This window comes from Asterias rubens, chromosome 1, assembly GCF_902459465.1.
Source record: "Asterias rubens chromosome 1, eAstRub1.3, whole genome shotgun sequence".
NCBI classification, from domain to species: domain Eukaryota; kingdom Metazoa; phylum Echinodermata; class Asteroidea; order Forcipulatida; family Asteriidae; genus Asterias; species Asterias rubens.
In genome coordinates, this window is record NC_047062.1 from 31,451,893 (window position 1) to 31,475,277 (window position 23,385).

The following is a 23,385-nucleotide window of genomic DNA, read 5'->3' on the forward strand; positions in this document are numbered from 1 at the left end:
AAAAATATGGATGTTATCACTCAGTGGCTATGCTTGATATGTAGGAGATGCCCCCCCCCCCCCAGCCAAACACAAAGAATGTTTCTAATTGTACTATGGAAAGCCTTCCTCCATGCTTATATCTTGTACAAAAGTTCCACCCCCCCCCCCCCCCCCGGGTCATAGCCCAATTTCATGATGTTGAAAGTTCTGCTTAGCAAATGTCTTTACGAAGCAAGAAGTGAGCGGGGTACAAGTGGCAACTATGTGAACTTTATGGAATGTTGGTTAGTGATTCTGTGTCTGCTAAGTCCGGCTATTCTGGGTTTTTTTGTGCTTAGCTTACAGACTTTGGGCCAAGAATGCAATGAAGACAAAATCTACGAAGAAACGGCTCCCTCTGAAGTGACATAGTTTTTGAGAAAGAGGCATGTTCCACGAATTTGATTTTGAGACCTCGGAATTATTAATAAAGGCCTTGGACACTATTGGTAATTCCTAAAAATAATTGTTTGCATAAAACTTTACTCGGCAACGAGCAAAGGAAAGCTGCGATAGTACAAAACATTGTGAGAAACGGCTCCCTCTGCTCTGAAGTAGCATAGTTCTTGAGAGAGAAGTAATTTGTCACTGAAATATTTGAATTGAACTGAAGGTAAGCTGGGGTAACCGGGGGGGGGGGGGGGGGGGGGGGAATATTGTTCTGTGACCTCCCCATCAGCAGGGCTGTAGTTGAGGAGGATAAGAGATACGGGAAAGGGCTATAGATATTGGAGGAGTTTAGACAGGAAAAGATGCACATTTTTGTATGTGATGGACTGTTGAATTTCGGTTTAGATATTGTTTTCTTTTCAAATGTATGGTCTGTTATTTCTATAAACGGAAATGTTGCAAACTGAGTCTCCTTTGTGAGGCTTTGTGTGATTTTTTATGAGAACCCCCAGTGAGGGCACCAAAGAAAGATTATGTTCGTTTCTTTAGATTTAAATCACTATTTTTTTTTGTGTACACTTTGCACACAATTCATTGCTTCATTCCAGGAAATGAAATCATTCTACATATGGAATTGATAAAAAAAATTGTGGAAAACATGGCCCAGTTGGAATACCGGTAAGCCTGAAATTACCCAGTATAAGGTCGAAGAAACAAGATGTTTTTTTAAATGGGCAACGGGGATTCCCCTTTTATCGTCCCACGGCGGTGATTCCATGTAAAGTTTGTATTCCGCCAGGTGACGTCATTAATTATTCATCACCATTGTATTTCATGTACTGATTTTCAAACAAATTTTTTTCCCTGCATTATATTTCCTTTAGAGAACCATATATTGGATGTGGCTAAGACCTTTTGACGAAGTAAACAAAAATAAAGAGACAGTACATGAGTTTCTGACCGCAAAATAAAAAGGAAAACAGAAAACAGAAGCATTAAAATTGTTGCCTTGACATTCCGCAAAAAACAACTACACCTGCAACAGCCGTCGTTCTTTTTGTTTCAGCACCCGGAAATGATGTTTAACTGGTGTGGTAGGTCACGAACATTTGGTGGCCATACTCGATCTATATGTCATCAAATCCATTTTTAATATAAAAGCGGATCCAGACCAGAGCGGACATAATAAAGAGTGTGGATTTAATAAGTCAGTGTTGTTTATGAAGGAATCTGGAGAATTTTAACGGACTGGGATCGACACATTTGGGAGACACCAGAAACTTTTGCTCTGTCACATTTTGTTCGTTTTGTAAAGTCAAGTGGACAAACATTTTGTAATTGTACTGTAATAAAGTTGTCTTATTCGAAATAAACTTCTATTTAACGATGACAGTCAACGCGCAGAGGTTACGAGAACTGCCGGGGAATGATCGATGTGCTGATTGCCAAGATTGCGACTGCCCACACTGCGGTTTTCCAGGTAAGAGAGCGTGGTTTTTAACAAGGTTTTTTCAACTTTCTTAGTACTCCTTGCAGATCAATAGAGGAGCATGGGAATAGGGATGGCCAACTTCGAAATAAAATAATATAGTATCTAATTTACCTGATTGATATATCCCTTTTTGTAAAAATGAGTGAAAAAGTGGTTGCGCCATACGGAAAGTTATCCATCTTTTTTATTGATGCGGAAGGAGAAAAATGAATAATTTAAAAACTGTTTTAAAATGTAAAGGGCCTAAGGTAGCCTAGGTTGGACTCCTCCGTTACTAGGCCTAAGGCTTTTTAAGCCCACTGTTGGAAAGTTTACTTTTACTTTTAAGCCATGTTTTTAAGTACATTTCTACTGGAGCACTTCAAGGGAACCAAGGCAATGACCAGTGGGTATGAAAGCGATTGACTGTTGCCTCTGTGAAGTATCACTATCAGGCCTATTGGGGTTAGCTGATGTAGGCCTAGCGGAAGTCGGACACTTTTTACCTTTGCCACTTTGTACCCTGGACACTTCTGGTAGAGACAGTTTGAATCCTATATTTTAGCAGCAGGTTCTGCAAAACAATGTTCAAGAAATTACATGTTTTGCGTGTACAGTGGTTTGTGTAAGTGTAAAACCAAATTTATTATGCTTTATCCATGATGCAAATTTAACTATTCTTTATGACGTTGTTTTTATCAAATCACTTGTTGATTGCAGATGCAATTTGGGCATGCGAAGAACTTGGAATCATGGTGTGCGAGGAGTGCATGAGCATGCATCAACTGCTGACCAAATCCAAGTTCAAATCTGTCATATGCCAAGACTGGACAGAGGAAAGCTACCAGGTAGGTAAAAAATACCCCCCCCCCCCACCCCCGCAAAGTGGTTAGACTGCATAACTTGCAATCACAAGGTTGTAAAGTTGTAGGTTCTAATGCCTCAGCTGACGCCGATTTCACAATGACTATGGTAACTTTAGGCGACAACATTTATTCTATTAAAATCATAGACGTTAAACCAATGTTTAACAGCAGTGTTTATATCCCCCCCCCCCCCACTTTGGGGGGTTTGCCGAGTTCCCTTGATGGGAAGATCATCAAAAAGTAAAAAAAACATAAAAATACTCTCTGTTCTCCATGGTAACTTTGGATTACCAGGCTATTGGCAATTACTCAAAATAATTATTAGCATATTTGGTGATGAGTTATGGGGAGAGGTTGATGGTATAAAACATTGTGAGAAATGGCTCCCTCTGAAGTGCCATAGTTTTCGAGAAAGGAGTAATTTTCCAAGAATTTGATTTCGAGACCTCAGATTAAGAACTAGAGGTCTCGAAATCAACCATCTAAACGCACACAACTTCGTTTGACAAGGGTGTTTTTTTTTTTCATGATTATCTCGCAAGTTCGATGACCGATTGAGCTCAAATTTTCACAGGTTTGTTATTTTTTGCGCATGTTGAGATACACCAACTGTGAAGGCTAGTCTCCACCGCCTTTAGGCTAGTCCTAAGTAATCGTCCTAACTGGAGATAAGACTAGTCTTAGCTCTTTATCAAAACCACCCCAGTGTACAAATATCTAAACCGCATTGATACAGCAATTGTAAAATGCTGAGAATCTAGTTAAACATTATTGCTGTTAAGGAAGAACACTCCCCATTATTGGATCCCTGCCTGGTGAGAGACTAGGGGGCATACCTGGGAAGTTTTCCCTTAAATTCTGGTTTTCAGTATTATAGCCTATTTGTGCATCTGTGTGTAGCCAATCCAAACAGAACATTTCAATGGATTAATCATGTATCCACATAGTATGAAGACCTTTGAAAACCAATTGTGACTTGGTAGACATGCTACCTTGAACCTCATTCTTTGTAGCTTTAACCCCTGGATGCTGCCTATAGAATAAACAAAACTCCCCTCTCTTTTTTTCTTTTGGTACTTTCATTGGTTGGCACTTGTCTGATAGGGTAATATTTCAAGCTGTAATTGTTTAGCAGGTTTTGTTGACGATCCTCTCGCAGCAGTCTGGAGTTCGAGTTCAGTAATACGGGGGACATAAATTGTGAAAGGCAATTGTTAAGAGTCTGTGAATCAAAAATTATGACGGTCGATGCAACAATATGTCCCTTTGTGAAGTATTCTGGATCGAGGTCGAGTGCTGGTCTAAAATAAAATGTAAGGGTTGGGCGCAACACTGGTGCGATTGAGCAAACAAATGATTGCAGATTTGCACACATACACAAGTGGCTTACATGTGGTTCTATTTCTACCTCCATGGTTTAACCATGGTTATGTGGACTACTTTCTTTGAAAAAAAATTGTTTAGGAAATGCTATAGTTTTAATAATAACTAAAATAATTAGTTTTGATCCAACTAGACTAGTAATTTCAGTGTGTGTTTTTTTACAATTTTTTTGATTTTTGTCAATGCAGCTCTTATTTATTGGCAAAATTTTCAAGACAAATACAAAAAAAGTCACCTGTGAAAGTTTCATTTGAAAAACAGGTGGCATGGATTTCATCAATACATAGTCCTTTTGCTCTGAGTCAACTGGGCCTTTCTAGGTCTTAAAATTCCTTTCTGCTCTGAGTCGATTCGGGTCTTTCTAAGTTAGTCCTTTTTGCTTCGAGCTGGCAGTTTCTAGGTCTTGTCCTTTTCGCTCCAAGTCGACTGAGTCTTTCTAGGTCCTTAACGTCCCTTTTGCTCTGAGCTGACTAGGTCTTTCTAAATTAGTCCTTTCTACTCTGAGCTGTGTTTCTTGGTCTTATAGGGGGAGGGAGGGGGGCTAAGTTCTTTCTGCTCTGAGCTGACTGGGTCTTTCTAGGACCTTAAAGTCCTTTCTGCTCTGAGCTGACTGGGTCTTTCTAGGACCTTAAAGTCCTTTCTGCTCTGAGCTGACTGGGTCTTTCTAGATTGTTTAAGTCCTTCCTGCTCTGAGCCGACTGGGTCTTTCTATGTCTTAAAAACCCTATCTGCTCTGAGCCGAATGGGTCTTTCTATGTCTTAAAAATCCTATCTGCTCTGAGTCGACTGGGCCTTTCTATGTCTTAAAAATCCTATCTGCTCTGAGTCGACTAGGTCTTTCTAGGACCTCATTTCTGCTCTGAGATGACTTGAGGTCTTTCTAAGTTAGTCCTTTTTGCTCTGAGCCGACTGGGTCTTTCTAGGACCTCCTTTCCGCTCTGCGCTGACTTGAGGTCTTTCTAAGTTAGTCCTTTCTGCTCTGAGTCGACTGGGTCTTTCTAGGTCCTTAAAGTCCCTTGTGCTCTGAGCCGACTGGGTCTTTCTAGATAATTCCTATCCTCTCTGAGCTGACTGTTTCTATGTCTTATAAGTGCTTTCGGCTGTGAGGCGACAAGGTCTAGGTCTTGCTCAGAATTTATTACTTTTTGCTTCAGTCAAAAGCTGAACATGTGACTCTTTTCTCTCGCATTTGACTAGCAATTCAAAACATTCAACTAATTTTGTTCTTCTTTTTCTTGATAGAATATGGCATCAACCAACAACAACGTCTCCAAGGAGATATATGAGAATTCACTTTCTCCCGCCTTCAAGAAACCTACACGCTGCTTTGATGTGTAAGAAATTTTAATTATATTTATAAACCCCTGAACCACATGTATCCTTGTTATTTGATTAGTGGAACAAACGTCACATGTCAACTTTTGTTTTGCCATTACATGTATATATGTGTACTGCCAGAAATTCATATTGTCCAACATGTATAATTATAGGATGCTTTGCAACGTTTTTTTCCAAACAAATCCCATCAAGGCAAGTTCGTGTCACAGCAGAAGAGGTTGGTTTCTATATAGAGTCAGCCACACTGTTGATAATTTTGTTTCTTTTCCAGACTGTAGGGTGTACTAGTTTCTGTTTCTATTTTGTGTTTATTGTGAAAACAATTAAAGATGCTATGTCAGATTTTTGGCCCCCCCCCCCCCAAAAAAAAAACTTTTACTTTCAATGGTCACGAACCATGACAAAAATTTAAAACGTTTCTTTTAAAACACATAAGAATTGGTCACGTGATATATTGTCGGGATCCCGACGAAAACTAATTTTGAGCACTTTATTTCACTGCTACTAATAATTATCGGACTTTTTCGAGCAATGGCTCAAATGAAAGCTTGTTACTTTCTCTACCCGTGAAGCCCTTTTCAGGCATCTGAAAGCACCCAAGTTTCTGCAACAAGGGTGTTTTTTCTTTCATTATTTTCTTGCAGCTTTGATGACCAATTTAAAGGCAGTGGACACTACTGGTAATTACTCAAAATAATTATTGGCATAAAACCTTTCTTGGTGACGAGTAATGGGGAGAGGTTGATGGTATAAAACATTGTGAGAAACAGCTCCCTCTGAAGTGCCATAGTTTTCGAGAAAGAAGTAATTTTCCACGAATTTGATTTCGAGACCTCAGATTTAGAACTTGAGGTCTCGAAATCAACCATCTAAACGCACACAACTTCGTGTGACAAGGGTTATTTTTCTTTCATTATTATCTCGCAACTTGGTACCGATTGAGCTCAAATTTTCACAGGTTTGTTATTTTATGCATATGTTGAGATACACCAACTGTGAAGGCTAGTCTTTGACAATTACCAATAGTGTCCACTGCCTTTAACTCAAGTTTACACAGATCTGTCATTTTATGCTTATGTTAGGATACACCAAGTGAGAATACTGGGCCCAATTTCATGGCTTTGCTTACAGCCAAATTCTGCGCTTACGATCTCGATTCCCGCTTTCGTGCAAGCGCCAAATTGAAGAATGCCTCGTAACGTCATAAATTCAGTCAAATTGTGATCATGCCAGTTTCGTGTTGATTATTATTATTATTGTTTCTCTTTCTATTAATGACTGCGTTAGATTTAGAAGGTCGAGCCTTTTTATTACAGTTATAATCTCGTTTATGTATTTTCAGGTTCAAGTCCTGCATGCTCTTGTCAATTTGTCTTTGTTCAACCCTAAGTTATTAAATTTTTAAAGACACTGGACACTATATTTATGCATAAAATAACAAACCTGTGAAAATTTGAGCTCCATTTTTTGTCGATGTTGTGAGATAATGATGAAAGAAAAAACACCCTTGTCACACAAAGTTGTGTGCTTTCAGATGCTTGATTTCGGGACCTCAAATTCTAAACCTGAGGTCTCGAAATCAAATTCGTGGAAAATTGCTTCTTACTCGAAAACTACGCTACTTCAGAGGGATCCGTTTCTCACAATGTTTTATACTATCAACAGCTCCCCATTACTCATTACCAAGGTTTTATGCTTACAATTATGCTTAGTAATTACCAATAGTGTCCACTGCCTTTAAAGCAAGTCATAGTACCAGTTAGAGATACTCTGTATGTGTCCATTTGTAGCCTTTAGTTTGTACCGATTACACAAAGAGGAAACATATGTAGAAGTGGAAAAGAAAAAAACCCAGAGTTTGACCTTTAAGCTTCCTGTTTGTGATATGACAGGGACAAAATTTACCTTTCACAATGGTTGTTATTCTTAATACATTGTAATAATAATACTGAGTTGTAATATAGCGCTCACACCGGATATCAAGTGCAGTATTTTTTCTAGCAAGGTATGTGGAGCTACGTTTTTAAATTATAAAACCTAATTTTTTTTTACGTAGCTCCATGTACAATGTGCTCTGATTTGATTTGATTTGAATTTGTTTGGATCAAAACATGTCAAAAATACGTACACGGCAACGGTTGAAAAGACGATGAAATAAGATAAAACCAAATTATAACCTAAGATAAAAATACAGCACAAAAATATTCAAGGATAACACAATAAACCCAATTATCTAAAGCTTATTTCCATTGGTGTCTGTGGTGCAATATCCTGCCAATCAAACCAGGAACACTGGGGCGAACCCCTTTTCTTTACGATAAGTGCACTGGGTTCTAATTGTACTACAAAAAACGCATGACTCAGGCATGACAGAAGCGGGAGACCGCCAACATAGGGCTTGATAGCTCAGTTGGTAGCAGCACGTTAAACTGGAGGTTGTTGGTTCAAATTACGCACTAGTTAATTTGTCTTTGTTTAACTTTACCAAGTCAGTTTCCCTTGTGGTTTATAACTCCAAGTTATTTTATGAAAAAGTGACATCCTTTGTTAAATTTTTAAATGCAAGTTACCTTAAAACCTTACTTATCCAATACGTTTCATACCTTCTCTAACAAAAAATATAAAAAAATACCAGTTGATCGTCCAGGTTTTTCAAAAAAGAGGAGGATGAGGGCCTTACTATTTACTATTAACTATTTTTTTCAAGATGGCCGCTTAGTATTTTAAATCAAACAGGCCACCAATTTGTTGCATGAGGACCTGTGTTAACACTATTAAACAGGGTCGGATTACACGAAAAAAATTCGCTGGTGTAGGGTTCGCTTATAATGTTTATGAAACAGATGGTTACACGTGATAAATAAAATAAAAAAATAAAAATGAATAACAAGTAGTAAAAAAAGGATGCGGCCCCCCAAAAAGATGCGGGCGGGGACGATCAACTGGTATTTTTTTTTATTTGGCCTTATTTGTTGAACCAGTGCAGCATTTTACAGCAGTTTCAGTGCTCCAAATCCAGGAGGGACCTCCTCTGTTTGTAACACCCATTTGTACAAAGTATTTATAGTTTTGTTTATTTACTTGTAATCAATATTCCTGTAATTTTATTATTGTACAAATGGAAATAAAACAGACGAACAAATAAGTGACTTTCTTCACATTTGTACAGGAATTTCCGTCGGCAATGGATCATAGCTAAGTACATCCGTCGTGAGTTTTCATCTCCAGACAATCTCCCCAATTATACCCTTGGTAAAAAATGCGGGTATTTGTGGAAACGTGGACGAGATGGCGGTCTGTTCTTGAGACGTTGGTTTGTATTGGACTCCTCCGGAAAAGGGAAGCTTCGCTACTACACAGACGCAAATGTAAGTGTACAATATGTATATACTTGGTTTGTGGTAACACCATGTGTGTATCTACTGGCCAGGTAGAGTTTGTTCTTAGAGAACTGTCTTTCTTAAATTACGATCCTATAAGCTAAAGTAGTAGTCCCAGCCAATTTTCTATACCTTCCGCCCGGGTAATAGTTAAAAAAGCAGGACAGTTCTTTTAAGAACTGAGAAGTCTCCAGAACATCTGATAAATCTACTCCGCGGTAGTACTAAAATAAAGAAAGACAGTTCTCTAAGAACAAACTCTACCTGGCAAGTAGATACACACACATGGTGTTACCGCAAACCAAATATATATTGATACCTCACCATGCAATACCTCAAATCCTAATCCTATCTCGAGTTAGGACGAGGAACTCGTCCTAACTGAGGAGGGGTTCAACTTATGAAACTTAACTCATCCTAAATCTTAAGATTTAATCCTAAGTTAAAGAGTTTGGTGAAATCGACGGCTGATTGCATTAATTGTTGTCATTATTTCATCTTCTCCTTTTTGGTTGATTTACAGGAGCAGAATTTGCGTGGTGAGATATCGCTCTTCCAGATGAACATGGTACTGGCCTCGGAGGAGAAGATTGGCCATCCCAATGGTCTGCAACTCATCTTCCCTGAGACAAAGGGTCAAAATACTCGGCTGATTTATCTCTACGCTGAGCTGGCTAAGGTAACTACCAACATTTCCCCCGACGAGCAGGTTGGAAAACTATGGAAAGCCATTATATGCAAATCCAAAAACAGATGGCTACTCTTTGTAACATGAATATGTATTTAAGTAGGATTTGCATGGTGGAAAAACGATGGAAAGAAGACGATCAGAGCATACTGTTTGATACGTCAAGTTGAAACCAACGGTTCTTTTCAGTACCACCCCAACTCAAGAGATAGTCATTACATGGTGTTACCGCAAACCTTTCCATATAATATGCATAGCTTATGATTATTCATGACTGTTTGCAGGATATGGTTAAATGGTACCAAGCTGTCCGATGCCTGAAGTTTAGAATCAAGAAAGAGACACGTGTAGACATTTCTTTTTCAGAATCTCATCCCTGGTTTTATGTGAGACTTCTCATTAGCATATTAACAACCTTATGAATATGTATTAAGCTTATGTTTATTCATGACTGTTTGCAGGATATGGTTGAATGGTACCAAGCTGTACGATGCCTCAAGTTTAGAATCAAGAAAGAGACACGTGTAGAAAAAGATGAAGAAATTGTGAGTATTTTCAGTGTTTCGGCTGTGGTGGGTTTTACTAAAAGGAGAAGTTTTAGCAATGAACTCAAAAAGTTCTGGGCCCAATTTTATAAAGCTGTTTAGCAGAAAAATACTGCTTAACAATTTTCTTTGCTAAGCAAAAAATGAGTGGGGCACCAGTCACAACAAAGTAAATTGTATGGAATATTGGCTGTTAAACTGTTTTTGCTAAGCAAGATTTTCCGGTGCTAAGCAGGTTTTTGTGCTTACAGGCTTTATGCAATTGGGCCCTGGTGTTGGTTGGGTCATTGGGTGTCGGTTCACATCCTGGCCATGACATCTGCTGCCGATTTCATGAAAGGCTAGGATTAATCCTATCTCGAGTTAGGACAAGTAACTCGTCCTATCTAAGGATGGGTTCAATACGTCCTAACGTCTATGGATTGGGAACTTAACTCGTCCTTAGCCCTAAGATTACTCCTAAGTTAGGAAGAGTTTGGTGAAGTCAACAGAACACTAATAAAGGGCATTGGTACGTTGTTGTAAACGGCGCTGTATATAAGAACTATAGTTATTATTATTATCATCAGTATTATTAATATTATTGTTATTATTGTCTGTAGATTTCCCGTATTTTGCGGTATGACATCTTGAAGGAAGGCTACCTTTTGAAAACAGGGGCAAAGGGCAAGGAAGCCTTTCGAAAACGCTGGATGGTTCTGGACCCTCTGTGTCTCATGTACTTCAAAGATCCTCTGGTTAGTTCCAATCACTTATTGCTTCTTCTTCTATTTTTGAGTGGTATCTTCAGTCAATGATGTTTCGGCTGATTTGTCTCCAGAGCCGAATTTCAAGACTCTGTCTACATTCTGCGCTTACGAGCATGATTCCCCGCTTACGTGCAAGCGCCGAATTGTTGCCAATGTCACATTGAAACTGAAAACTTCCTTCCTTGTCTTCTCACGATGCCTAGAGCAAGCTAGTCGAAACGTTGAGACAAATTTAAGAACTCACCTCGCTGTATTGCAGTTAATAACGGTCACTAAAGTTGCAGTCCCAGCCAATTTTTTATAGCTTCCGCCCACGGAGTAGTTAAAAAGCAGGACAGTTCTTTTAAGAACTGAGAAGTCTCACGAACAGTCCTATAATTCTGCTCCGTGGTAGTAGAATATAATATAGCAAGACAGTTCTCTGAAGAACAAACTCTACCTTGCAAGTTGATAGACACCTGGGTTACCGCAAACCAAATATATACTGATACCTCACCATGCAATGCCTCAAATCCTATGGGTGCGTTTGATCAGAGCCCCCTGACAAGAGCTAATCGAACGATCACACTCGCCCTCTTGTGGGGACGTCTGAATGCACCTCGGGATAGCCCCAAGTGACCCGTTCCACAAGCAGGGCACTGGGGGCTGACCCGGGTGAGCCTCTGGAATAACGTCTAAGCTGTATTGGAACGAACGGGGGCAGACCGGGGTCGACACGGGGAAGCTTATCGAACGTACCCTATATTATTTTTGCTGTTACTTAATGATATGTTTTGCTTACTCCAGAATACATGTAACTGTCGTTTTTCTTTTATGAGAGTACGGAAATAAATGTATTCTTGAATTGAATTGTTACTATTATTATGATGAAAGTTTGACCTTTACTCATTTCTTACTTGATCAGGATGCTAATCCCAAGGGTACCATCCCAATGAAAGCGGGTTACTCTCTCATCATGAATGGACAGCTAGACCCTGAGAATCGTGGTTATCACTTCTTCCTCAAGACACCCGGCCGCACTTATCATTTCATCGCTGAAAATGACCATGAAAGGAAAGCATGGTTTCAAGCCATACACTCTGCCTGCAACAAAGCCAGCGGAGGTAAGATTTCTGAAAACGTCACTTCTGTTGTTTTTCCCCCCCAATTTTTCTTCTTCTTTTGGGCCAATTACAGACAACCCTTACTTGTAGGGAAGGTATACGTTTGGTACTTACTCTTAAAAGTAAAATGGTTAGAGGCCTACAGCCGCTTTCGATAGTATAAAGCATTTCGAGAAACGTTTCACTTTGAAGTAATATATGTGGTTATGTAAAAATATGTTTTTATCCCCTGAAATTAAAATTTGAGAAGCACACACTGCGAAAATTTACCACCTTTTGAATTGAAATTTTCACAGTTTTGTTTAGTGTTTGCATCTACATTCATGTAGGATTAAAACAATTGAATGGTTCCCAAAAGCCAAAGGTATACATCGTCTTTAATGTGAATCAAGAATATCGTTTCTGGTGAATAATTGTTTTGGTTTTTTTCCCTTCTTTTTCCTGGACAAAACACAGGTCATCATCATAAACCTTGTGCATCGCCTTCAGCTCCCAGAAAACCCACCATGCAAATACCAGCTGTGCCGCAGCAAGACAAACCCAAAGCAGCACCAAGTAAATTCCTATCCGATCCCGCGCTGAAGAGCACCCCCATTGTTGACAAAGTGGAGTCGGTGGATAACGATGAAAGTTTGAAACTCTCCTCACCCTTCAGCGGAGTCCGGCCCAGCACGAGGCCCCGACCCGCAGAGACTCTGAAGGACTACCATCATCGGCAAGGACCGGGACATCACCCGCACGGCCGCTACCAACCCGGGGCGGAGCTGATCAAACAGCCTGCCATTGAGGTGATTGAGGATGACTACCTCGAGTTTATTCCGCCCGATTCAGACTCCGAGGAGAGCTCCGAAGAAGACGAAGAGGAAAACACCGAACCTCACTACATTGAAATGGAAGGCGAGAGTGTCGTCATGATGCGGACGGTTGATATGATCGGTATGACAACCAAGCAGCTCTCCACGCATCTAAAGGTTCCCCCGGGGGCGCTATCGCAATCCAACAGTTGCACCATGTGTGTAAGTTTGGTCTGGAACACCTTGCCGACGCTCCCGAATTCGGAGGGATACGTCGCAGTGTGTCCCGTTGTGAGTTGCTGCAGCATGCCTAGGAATGTGAAGATGATACAGCCATTCCAGCTGGAGGTACAGCATAGTGCCATTCTGAAGGATGTGAAAACAAGTGCACCTAAAGTCTGGCATCTCGCTAAAGAACCGGGTAAATCTTAAGGACTGTCAAACTATCAATTTGCTCAAATTCCCTTGGTTTTTTTTTTATCTGTATATCAAGTAATACGTGCAGTTCGTCGTCCATTGTGTGATTTATGCTACCTGGTGAATTCAGAGCGAGGTGCTTGCGTAAAGAGCCTTGGGACAAGGCTAGTCTTTGAGTGTCATGGCTAAACAGTCCAGGGCAATGGACTCATAAGTTCTGTTATTTACAGAATATGGGTTCAAATCCTGGCCTGGTCAGTCGCGACACTTGTGTCCTTGAGCAAGACACTTTGTCATAATTGCTTCTCTTCACCCAGGAGACCAAATAGGTACCAGCAAGAGCTGGGGGAGTAACCTGCAAAGACTGTCAATATAGGGCTACATAGCTTAGTTACACCCGGTTCAGACAAGTGCTCCAGAGTCGCGCCGAACCAAATAAATTAGGAGCGACTCTGGGTCGATTCAATTAAATTTTGGTTTTAGACAGGCGAACTTAACATAACATTTACATTAGGTGCGGCTCATGACAAGATGGACGTCTGAAACCAAGGTGTTCCTGAGTCATTCTGAATGTCTGCAACAGTCGATGTTTCGACTTCTAGCTCCTAACTGTTTCAGACGTCAAACTTTTCATGCACTTTTCATTTCAATAATTTAGTTTGGCACGACTGTAGAACACCTGTCTGAAACGGTCCTGCCCTAGTTGTTTTGTCTTTGTTCAACGCAAATGTATTAAGGTTTACCCAGTCAGTTTCCCTTGTGGTTCAATTTTTATTTTATTTTTACTTTTTTAGGAAAGTTCTCCAAGTGGGAGGCAGTTGAGAGTGGTGGATCCAGCCTCTCTTGCAGGGCTACCGATCGTAACGTCATCGTCTCAACAACTAAAACTGGCTGTTTCTGCGTCATGTTCCCTCAGGGGAGTGTCCTTGGGAAGATGGTGAGATGTATGACCTATATGTCCAGAGAGCAGGAGGAAGACCACTTAGTCGTCAGGGTCTACTTCTTTGATGACAATGGTAGTGATGATGCTCTTCATGTAAGTCAGATAATGCATCTATTATATCGTTGCGGTACCCACTGCCAAAACATAGGATTCGAACTGCCTCTAGCTGCCGGGCAATCTAGGTAGTCTAGTTGGTAATTAAAGACACTGCTCTAGAATTGCAAGGGTCATGGGTTCAAATCCCACCCGAGTAAATATGCCTGTGATATTTTTTCAAAGGACTCGGGAAAGTACTGAGTATACAGTGCTAACACACATCGGTGTATGGGTAAAAACAAAAACAAACAAAATTAATAATGCAAATTTGTTATGATCTGAGGCTTGTACAGTGTCATGGCCGCGGCGTTAAGAGCACTGGGTTCAAACTCTGGTGTTTCTGATCAGCAGAGTGTGGGTTCGAGTCCCAGGCGTGACACATGTGCCGTTAAGCAAGACACTTAACCATTGCTTCGTTCTTTACATGGGACATGAAGTCAATGGTCCCTCGTGTTGTGTAAAGTACTAAAAAGAACCCAGTGCACTTATCATAAAGAGAAGGGGTTCCCCGGTGTTCCTGGTTTAATTGGCTGCATATTGCCACAGCAACTTGTAAACCATTACATGGTGCTAAGTAAAAGGAGTAGGTTTCATAGTTCAAATGTTGCCCCACATACATGTACCTTGCAGGAAAATACTGTTAAAACGCCTAGAGTGTCACTGAGTGATGGATATGCAGACTTTAAGAAGCCACTTATATTAATATTATTGTGCTAGGAGTGACACAACATTATTTGTGTTCAGTGTCCAGTTTGCCAAAACATTCGATACCCGGCACAAAAAACAAAAACAAATTGATTTTGACTGTGGCATTAATTCAGAACATGTATGTACATGTATTTGTTGTTATTGTTGTCTGTGTATAATAATGACAGGTTCTTTTTCTTTGTATTTCAGGAGATCCAGAGACGTGAGAATTCCTACAGCGGGCGTCTTTGTGACATTTCAGGCTCGTTCTTCCTGCCCTACTCTCAAGATGACATTCTCTTGAAGCTGACTGACTTTGAAGGAATGCATATGTACTTGGGCTCTGATGAACCAATGGTAATCATTCTTTCTCCCAAAAATTGTCCATAAAATTGTCGGAAGGCATTCCAAGATCATCAACTGACATCATCACCACCGAGAAATCTTGATTGCGCTGTTTTTGGAGTCAGTTACTTTGCTTTGCGCAGCTTAAATGATGACAAGCATCCTATCTTTACACGCAAAATTTGCAGTCTGTAGACAGACAAATGATCCCCAAGAAATACAAAAGAACTAAAATTATGCGAAGTTAACATCTACTAAAACATACACCCGTTTAAGACAGGTGCGTTTGAGTGGCGCCAAGCCAAGAGCGACTCTAGGTCGACCCAAATAAATTTTTGTTTCAGACGGGCAAACCATTTACATTAGATCAGCTCTTGACAAGATTGACATTTGAAACCAAGTCACTCCAGAGTAGTTCCGAACGACTGCAACAGTCGATCTTTCGACTTCTAGCGCGCCCAGTAACTCCTAACTGTTTAAGACTTCGAACTTTTCATACACTTAATTCGGAATTTGGTTCCGCAAGACTCTGGTGTGCCTGTCTGAAATGGGTGTTATCACCCAGATATCACTTACTGTATCATGCAGATATAACCAACTATACTACCAAGTTATCACCAACTATAGTGTATATCACCCAGATATTACCAAATCACCCAGATATAACCAACTATCAGACTATACTACTACCAAGTTATCACCAACTACAGTGTATGTCACCCAGATATTACCAACCATACCACCTAGTTATCACAAACTATATCACCCAGCACGCAGATATAACCAACTATACCACCTACATGTAGTTATCACAAACTATATCACCCAGCACACAGATATAACCAACCATACCACCTAGTTATCACAAACTATATCACCCAGCACGCAGATATAACCAACTATACCACCAAGTTATCACAAACTATATCACCCAGCACGCAGATATAACCAACCATACCACCAAGTTATCACAAACTATATCACCCAGCACGCAGATATAACCAACCATACCACCTAGTTATCACAAACTATATCACCCAGCACGCAGATATAACCAACTATACCACCAAGTTATCACAAACTATATCACCCAGCACGCAGATATAACCAACCATACCACCTAGTTATCACAAACTATATCACCCAGCACGCAGATATAACCAACCATACCACCTAGTTGTCACCAACTACATGTATATCACCCAGTTAATACCAACTCACCCAATTATCTCAAATTATATCATGAAATATATCACCCAGATATCACCAAGTTGTCTTCATACCCTTTATGATCCTCTGTATTTTACAGAAAGTGAGTGCCCATGAGTTATGGCACAAGCTGTTAATGTGTTACATGCTGGAGGTTGTGAAGACTGACTCTGTTGGTCAGTGCAGTATCAGTGTCTGGCACCCAACGGAACAAGAGAAACTCACTCAGATGAATCTACACTACTCAAACGAGGTGAGTAATGAGTAATGTATGTCAGATTGTAAACTTTGCACGGTGGAGATGCAATCTATGGATAAGTTGCAATAACGCCATCTTGGCATGGTTGGCTTGTGCGTAAAGCGCTCGCCTCACACCAAGGTGACCCCGGTTCGATTCCTGGCCGGGGCCATATGTGAGTTGAGTTGTGAGTAACTCTGCTGTGCCACGAGGGTTTTCCAGACCATCTGGTTTTCCTCCCTCGAGAAAAATCAAGCACTTTTGATCTTGACTGTGCTCCGTGGTCATAATGGGTTAATGTTGCTGGCTGCGAAAGGCGCCCTTACATGCCTGCTTCTCGAACACGTTGAAGCCCCCCCCCCCAAATTATAGTTATGAAATTAACAGGCATATTGCATTTTGGCTTGCAGGCGCGTCAAGCCCCTGCTGCTCGCCATTCTAGCGCAAAACGCATGGCTGTTTGTTCCAAGAAAAACTTGTAAAAACTTGTAGACCCACAGCTACTTTTATATTGAAAATCCCCTACATTTTCATTTAAAGAAGCATGACTAAAAACCAGTGAAAAAAACATATGTTCAAAATGGTGCTTGCATCTTTAAAAAAAAGCTTGAACTTTGTGCTTTGTTCACAATATTATTTGGACACAAATTACTGCAAGTGTTTGGCTATGAACATAACAGACTCAAAGCTCGTCATTTTGTTAACTGTAATATTAATAATAATAAAACAGTATTTATATAGCGCAATATGAATTGGCATTCCTCAACAGCAAAATGAAAAGCATTACAAGAAAACAAAACCTGTAGGCCTAAAATCCCCAATTAAATCCCAAAACAAATAATTATAAAATGAGGCCAGACCAGCTGTTACCTACACGTATATTAAATGAAACTGTAGTTTGTAGAATACATGTAAGTTAGGAAAGAACACTTGGGTTGGACCTGAACCCATCCCTTCAGTATCTTAGTCCTCTTTGTAAAACAGTCAAGACAATTATTTGGGGTTGCCCTTACACCAATGTATGTTAGCACTGTATACTCAGTGCTTTCCCGAGTTCTGTGGAAAATATTAGGCATACAACTCGAGTGGGATTCGAACCCATGACCTTTGCCAATCTAGAGCAGACGTCTTACCAACGGAGATTGCCTGGTAGCTTCTGCCTCTATTTTTAATGAGAAATCCCTTAACATCAAAGGCCGAATGGCCATTGTTGAGGGCTACAATGAATTGATTTTGGCTGTCGACCCAAATCAACTGTCACCAGTCAAGGCACATTGCCATTTACTCCTGGGGCTGGAACAGGGTTACCCCCTTCACAGTCTGTAAGAATGTAGGCATGGGTATCATCCACTAGGAGCCACCTACTCCTGGGACTGAAACAGGGTTACCCCCTTCACAGTCTGTAAGGATGTAGGCATGGGTATCATCCACTAGGAGCCACCTACTCCTGGGGCTGAAACAGGGTTACCCCCTTCACAGTCCCTAAGGATGTAGGCATGGGTATCATCCACTAGGAGCCTGGCTGGGAGAGCAGAATGCACTACCATCCCAAAAATTTATGAAGCAAGTATGGTTAAGTGCCTTTCTCGAGGGCATAAATCTCGTTGAAGGGATTTGAACCCACACTCTAATGCTGCCAAAGCTTTGGTTCGGTACACTAGGCCACATCACGCCAGAAACGCTTTATTTCACTCCAACGTAAATACTTCTACTTAGGGGCCTTTACCCATTTGTATCCTTACTACCCACTGATTCTTTCCCGATGATTGTTTAAGTTTATTAAAGTACAGTCCTCGCTAGTGATTTACAGGAGAAGTAGTTCTGCAGTGACCGCTGGTGGGAAGCCCGTAAAGAGAAACCGTATTCGATCGTAAGTGACCATGCCAGACTGGGTTGCCAAAAGGTATAATAATACGCCATTGGTCGGAGGAAAAAAAATTCCTTTCGGTCCTGAAGATTTCAACTAACAACGCAGCTTATGAAAATGCTATCCTTTTTTGGCTGGTCCCGTTTTGGTGAAAGACCATCTGGTTGTATATAGTCTCTGTGTATTATGCCCGTCTATTAATGCGCTTCATACTGTTTGTTCTTAGAGTTTGTTCTTAGAGAACTGTCTGTCTCTATTCTATTACTGTGGTGTAGATTTATTGGATGTTGGGGAGACTTCTCAGTTCTGAAAAGAACTGTCCTGGTTTTTAACTACTACCCGGGCAGAAGGTATAGAAAATTGGTTGGGACTACTACTTTAGCTTATAGGATCGTAATTAACTGTACTACCGCGGAGTCAGTTCTTGGGTTGGTCTCAAGGTTTCGACTAGCTTGCTCTAGTCATTGTCAAGAGACTGCTATGTTGATTCAGAATCTAGAAATGCACGACAAACACTTAATGCAGAGAACTGCTACTTAAAGTACCTGTGTAGTTACTGTTTGAGTGAATACCAGTGTGCAGGCTTGGTGAACAGCAAAAGTAACAACATGTGGTGTAGCCTTCAGTCAAGGCCTTCTAGCTCGGAAAGCTTCAGAGAGCCATGTTCCCAAGCGGGAGGTCCCGCACAGAGTGGCAAAGCCAATGGGGCCTCGTACAACTTGTTTGCGGTTTCTTATTATGTTTTTCTTTATAAATCTTGACTTTTGCTACCCTTTTGGTTGCAAAAAGCCAAACCAATCGGAACAACATTAACAAATTATGCAACACTTTCTGGGAGAACAACATTCGTTCACCTTTGATTCCTTTTTAAATCGTTTTGGGGTCTGTTGCATTCGTGCTACCTTTTTGATACTTTGTCTGCACAAATCGTCTCGGATGTGGCTGTTGACGCGCAGTCCTACACATGCATTGCTAAATTTTGCACTTCTCGAGCAAGATCTTAAATGCTGGGACATCTTTTTTCCGAATGATGTCAAAGTCCTTCCTTCTCTTATACTATTTATAAATGTTTGCACAGAAAATCAGCGCTGAGTCTTTAAAGAAGAGATTGATAATCGTAAGTGTGGAATATCGTATCTGTAATTGGTAACATGAAGTAGGGACAGTTATATCCAGTACATTTTTAGAACAGCTAATTTATAACCTGTTTTTTATAGCAGAGACAATTTGTGCACACTACCCTTAGCAAACTCTAGTCTCAGGTTTTCAGTGCATTTCTGGTGTACTTTTGGTGTATTTGTTGCCTGCACCAAAAGTGCACCGTTACAAAACCCGCCAATAGACACCAAAAAAGCACCAATAAAGCACCAAATTGCTTTAGTCAATTTACAGCTTGCACCAATAATGCACTGGATATACTTAGTTTAAATCAAGCTAGACCAATAAAGCACCAAATTGTCTTTGTCAATTTACAGCTTGCACCAATAATGCACCAGTGTCATCACCTTCATGGTGTCATGTAGATACATGTTTTGTTTTTACACATTTTCCAGCTCTGGCCAGAGATAGATTTTTGATAATTTTTGTGTGCCGTCTTTACAGGCAATTGGGGATTACATTTGAGCGTCATTAATCATTGGTGGCATTAGTTGTTGCTTCATTGCTTGTTAATGCGGGTGATCCAACAGCAGTTGCAAACAGCTTCATTAATTAGTCCCATGTTGTTGTTCAACATTTTGTATGTTGTACATACCCCATGTATTGCTGTGTTCATTGTGTAGACTGTGCAAGTCTCTTGTTTAGCCTAACACTTGTTAGTACCATTGGTTTCCACGTATTTATTATAAGTTATCACACAAGCGCGAGTGGAATACGGAAAAATATAGTGCTTCTGCATCCCATATCCAACAAGGCTCTTCAAGCAAACTTGACGCGTGACATAGAACACACAATACGCATGGTAGTGATATTAGCCGTGCAGTATAGGTTTTTATCACCACTCCATTCTGCCAATCTGATTGGAGGATTAGCGCGTACTTGAAGATAAACGTATTTATGACACTGCTTTAAAAGCAAACAGCCTGTGCTGCAAAATATGTAGCGCACTAAGCTAATCAATCACAAGAACCAAATCTACCCTCACAGGTACCCATTTACCACTGGGTGGAGAGAAGCTTATGGTTAAGTGTCTTGCTCAAGGACATAAGTGTCAAGACTGGGACTTGAACCCACACTCTGCTGAAAAGAAACTCCAGAGCTTGAGTTCGGTTAGGGTTAGCTTATCCGCTACCCCCTCGGATGAATACATTCATGAGCGATTTTGTGATCGACCTCTCAAATTAATGAATGAATGAATGAGTAAAACCAAGAAAATTGCACCATGAGCTGTTTCCCATTTTAATTGTAGAGTATATAATCTTGCTCCATGCGCTGAAGGCCATGTCACACAAGCCAATTTACAGGCAACCAGTTCCAGGCAATATCTTTTATAAGAACAGCCATTAGTTTCATCTTTAGCTTTCTCACTATTTCCTGGAGAAAGTGAATTACAGCTAAAAGAGTTTTTCATAAACTGCTAAAGTGTTCCTGGTGCACTCATTGCAGCTGGTAATTGCCTCCAAGTTACCATGTCTGACATGGCCTTTAATAAGTCATAACAGTAACATCCGGTTCAGACAGGTGCTCCAGAGTCGCACCAAACCAAATTCTGATTTAAGTACATGACAAGTTTGACGTCTGAAACAATAAGGAGCGACTGGACATGCTAGAAGTCGATAGATTGACTGTTGCTGTTTCGGAAACGACGCCTTTGTTTCAGATGTCAATCTTATCATGAGCTGAGCCATATAGATGTTTGTTAAGTTTGCCTGTCTGAAACCAAAATGTATTTGTGTCGACCTAGAGTAGGCCACACTTAATAAACCTCATCACTTCACCACTCACCAAGGGTGAAAACATTCTGAACCTTTTCTTCATGTGTGGTTAAACCTTAACTTGTAAATCATCGTTGCTTTATCTCTTTCTCTTTTATCCAGAAAAAGTTTTCAGTGGTAGCGCCGATGCCCTATATGCAAGCCCCATTGTCTCCGCTTCAAGCTGTTCCGACGAGGTGCCACCAGGCTGTGACGCGTGTTTCATCGGCACCCCTGTCTCCGACCAATGAGAAACCTTGTCTCATTGCAAACAGATCACGTGACCACCGCCACGCCCGTTCCATACCATGCCGCAGCACCAAACCCGCAGACGATCTCCCTTACAACAGCTCCCTCGGGCAGAACCAACTTCCGTTTCTCGTGAAGCGTGACTTGTTCCTCCTTCTTGATCCAAAGGTGAAAACCGGGAAAGACTGGCGTATGCTCGCCAGTCAACTCGGCATGGACATCATGATTAACTCCTTCGATATGCAAATTAACCCCACCATGGAGGTACTGAAGATATTTGAGATCATGGATCGACCAATCAAGGAGTTGGAAGATCATCTGCGATACATGGATAGAAACGACGCCGCTGACGTAATCAAAGTACATCTGGAGAAAAACCGGAAGGTAATCAAACCAGTAGTAAACGTGGAAACGAAATAAAATATGCAAGTTAATTTATGGAGTACTCTCTCTTTTGCGTTTGTAAATATATACTCGTCTGTGAATTGGGCCGTAGACAATGAAAAGAAATGGTTCGTGGCTGTTTTGTAAAAAAAATATTAATATTTCTTTTTCTCAGTGTACTAAACATCATTGCTTTCATTGAACGTTAATAATTTATATAAACAATCTGTTATAAATAACTAAAAGTGTAGATTAAGTTCAACTGAAGTCCAAACTTCAGAGGGACTTTCATGGACACTAAACTTTGTTAGCGCATCATTAGACCAGCTTTGTATATTTTGCTTTTAATGTATTAAGCATACAGCTTGTAGCATCACTAGAAACTAAGTTTGTAAGATGATATTTTTCTTTGTAGTGTAGGCAAAACTTTAGAAGTGCATACCAGAGACTTGTTTTTTAGTAAAAACTATCAAAATTCATCAAAATACTATACGCACAATCAACAAGTCAATGTCCAAAATATTAAATAATTTATCTCCTGCAACTAATGTTTTAGTTGTTAAGGAAATAGCAGTACCTAGTACAAGTATCACAGTAGATTATTAGCAGGATCTGTTCCCATAAGAAAGAAAGGCCTTCACAGTAGCAAAGTTGTCAGTGTCTTTGCACAAGCTTGTGTATATATGGTCGATACATGCATATTGCATTCCTGTAAATTGCAGCTAACATTCGTGGCCCCCCCCCCCCCCACAAAACAGGGCCAGGTGCTTCCCGACCAAATGGACCAATAGTATAAATGCAAAAAGAAATACTTAATGGTCTGATGTTTGGACCCAGGCAGAGCTACATTTGTTGTAAAGTTTATTAACTGATTTTGACCACTAAAGTTGTGCGACGGATAAGCACTTTGAATTTTCATATATTGTTTTATGGCTGAATTATAAGAAATATAATTAATTTTTAGTTTAAAAAAACTGCAAGGGGTTAAACTTGTTCTCTTGACTGATTTGAGACCGTTTTATTTTTCCGCCAGGTTTTTAAAATGGGCCTATTTTAGCCAGAATTTTTAGTTAAAAAAACTGCAAGGGGTTAAACTTGTTCTTTTGACTGATTTGGGACCATTTTATTTTTCGGCCAATTCTTAAAAATGGGCCTTTTTGAGCCAGGATTTTTGGTTTAAAAAACTTGTTCTTTTGACTTATTTGAGACCATTTTATTTTTCGGCCAATTTTTAAAAATGGGCCCTTTTGAGCCAGGATTTTTTGTTAAAAAAACTGCAAGGGGTTAAACTTGTTCTTTTGACTTATTTG

At 40.3% G+C, this 23,385-nt stretch overlaps 1 protein-coding gene across 2 annotated transcripts; it reads left to right on the forward strand.

The window, feature by feature from the left end:
- Positions 1-1,497: 1,497 nt before the first annotated feature.
- On the forward strand, positions 1,498-22,822 carry LOC117292186. Of its 2 annotated transcripts, XM_033774150.1 has the most exons (14): positions 1,498-1,891; positions 2,603-2,730; positions 5,374-5,465; positions 8,639-8,837; positions 9,373-9,528; positions 9,999-10,082; positions 10,685-10,819; positions 11,736-11,934; positions 12,391-13,149; positions 13,940-14,181; positions 15,082-15,228; positions 16,526-16,678; positions 18,439-18,533; positions 21,566-21,668. In XM_033774150.1, the coding sequence occupies exons 1-14, from the start codon at positions 1,798-1,800 to the stop codon at positions 21,582-21,584; spliced, it is 2,502 nt and encodes an 833-aa protein (XP_033630041.1). In that variant the 5' UTR covers positions 1,498-1,797; the 3' UTR covers positions 21,585-21,668. The 2 variants fall into 2 exon arrangements, with proteins under 2 accessions (XP_033630041.1, XP_033630033.1); XM_033774142.1 differs by lacking the exon at positions 18,439-18,533 and having other exon boundaries at positions 21,566-22,822.
- Positions 22,823-23,385: the final 563 nt, after the last annotated feature.

Coding starts and splice junctions, on each gene's coding strand:
- LOC117292186 (XM_033774142.1), top strand. CDS start 1,798: ATGACAGTCAACGCGCAGAGGTTACGAGAACTGCCGGGGAATGATCGA. Junction 8,838..9,372: donor GCTACTACACAGACGCAAAT/GTAAGTGTACAA, acceptor GTTGATTTACAG/GAGCAGAATTTGCGTGGTGA. Junction 10,083..10,684: donor TAGAAAAAGATGAAGAAATT/GTGAGTATTTTC, acceptor TATTGTCTGTAG/ATTTCCCGTATTTTGCGGTA.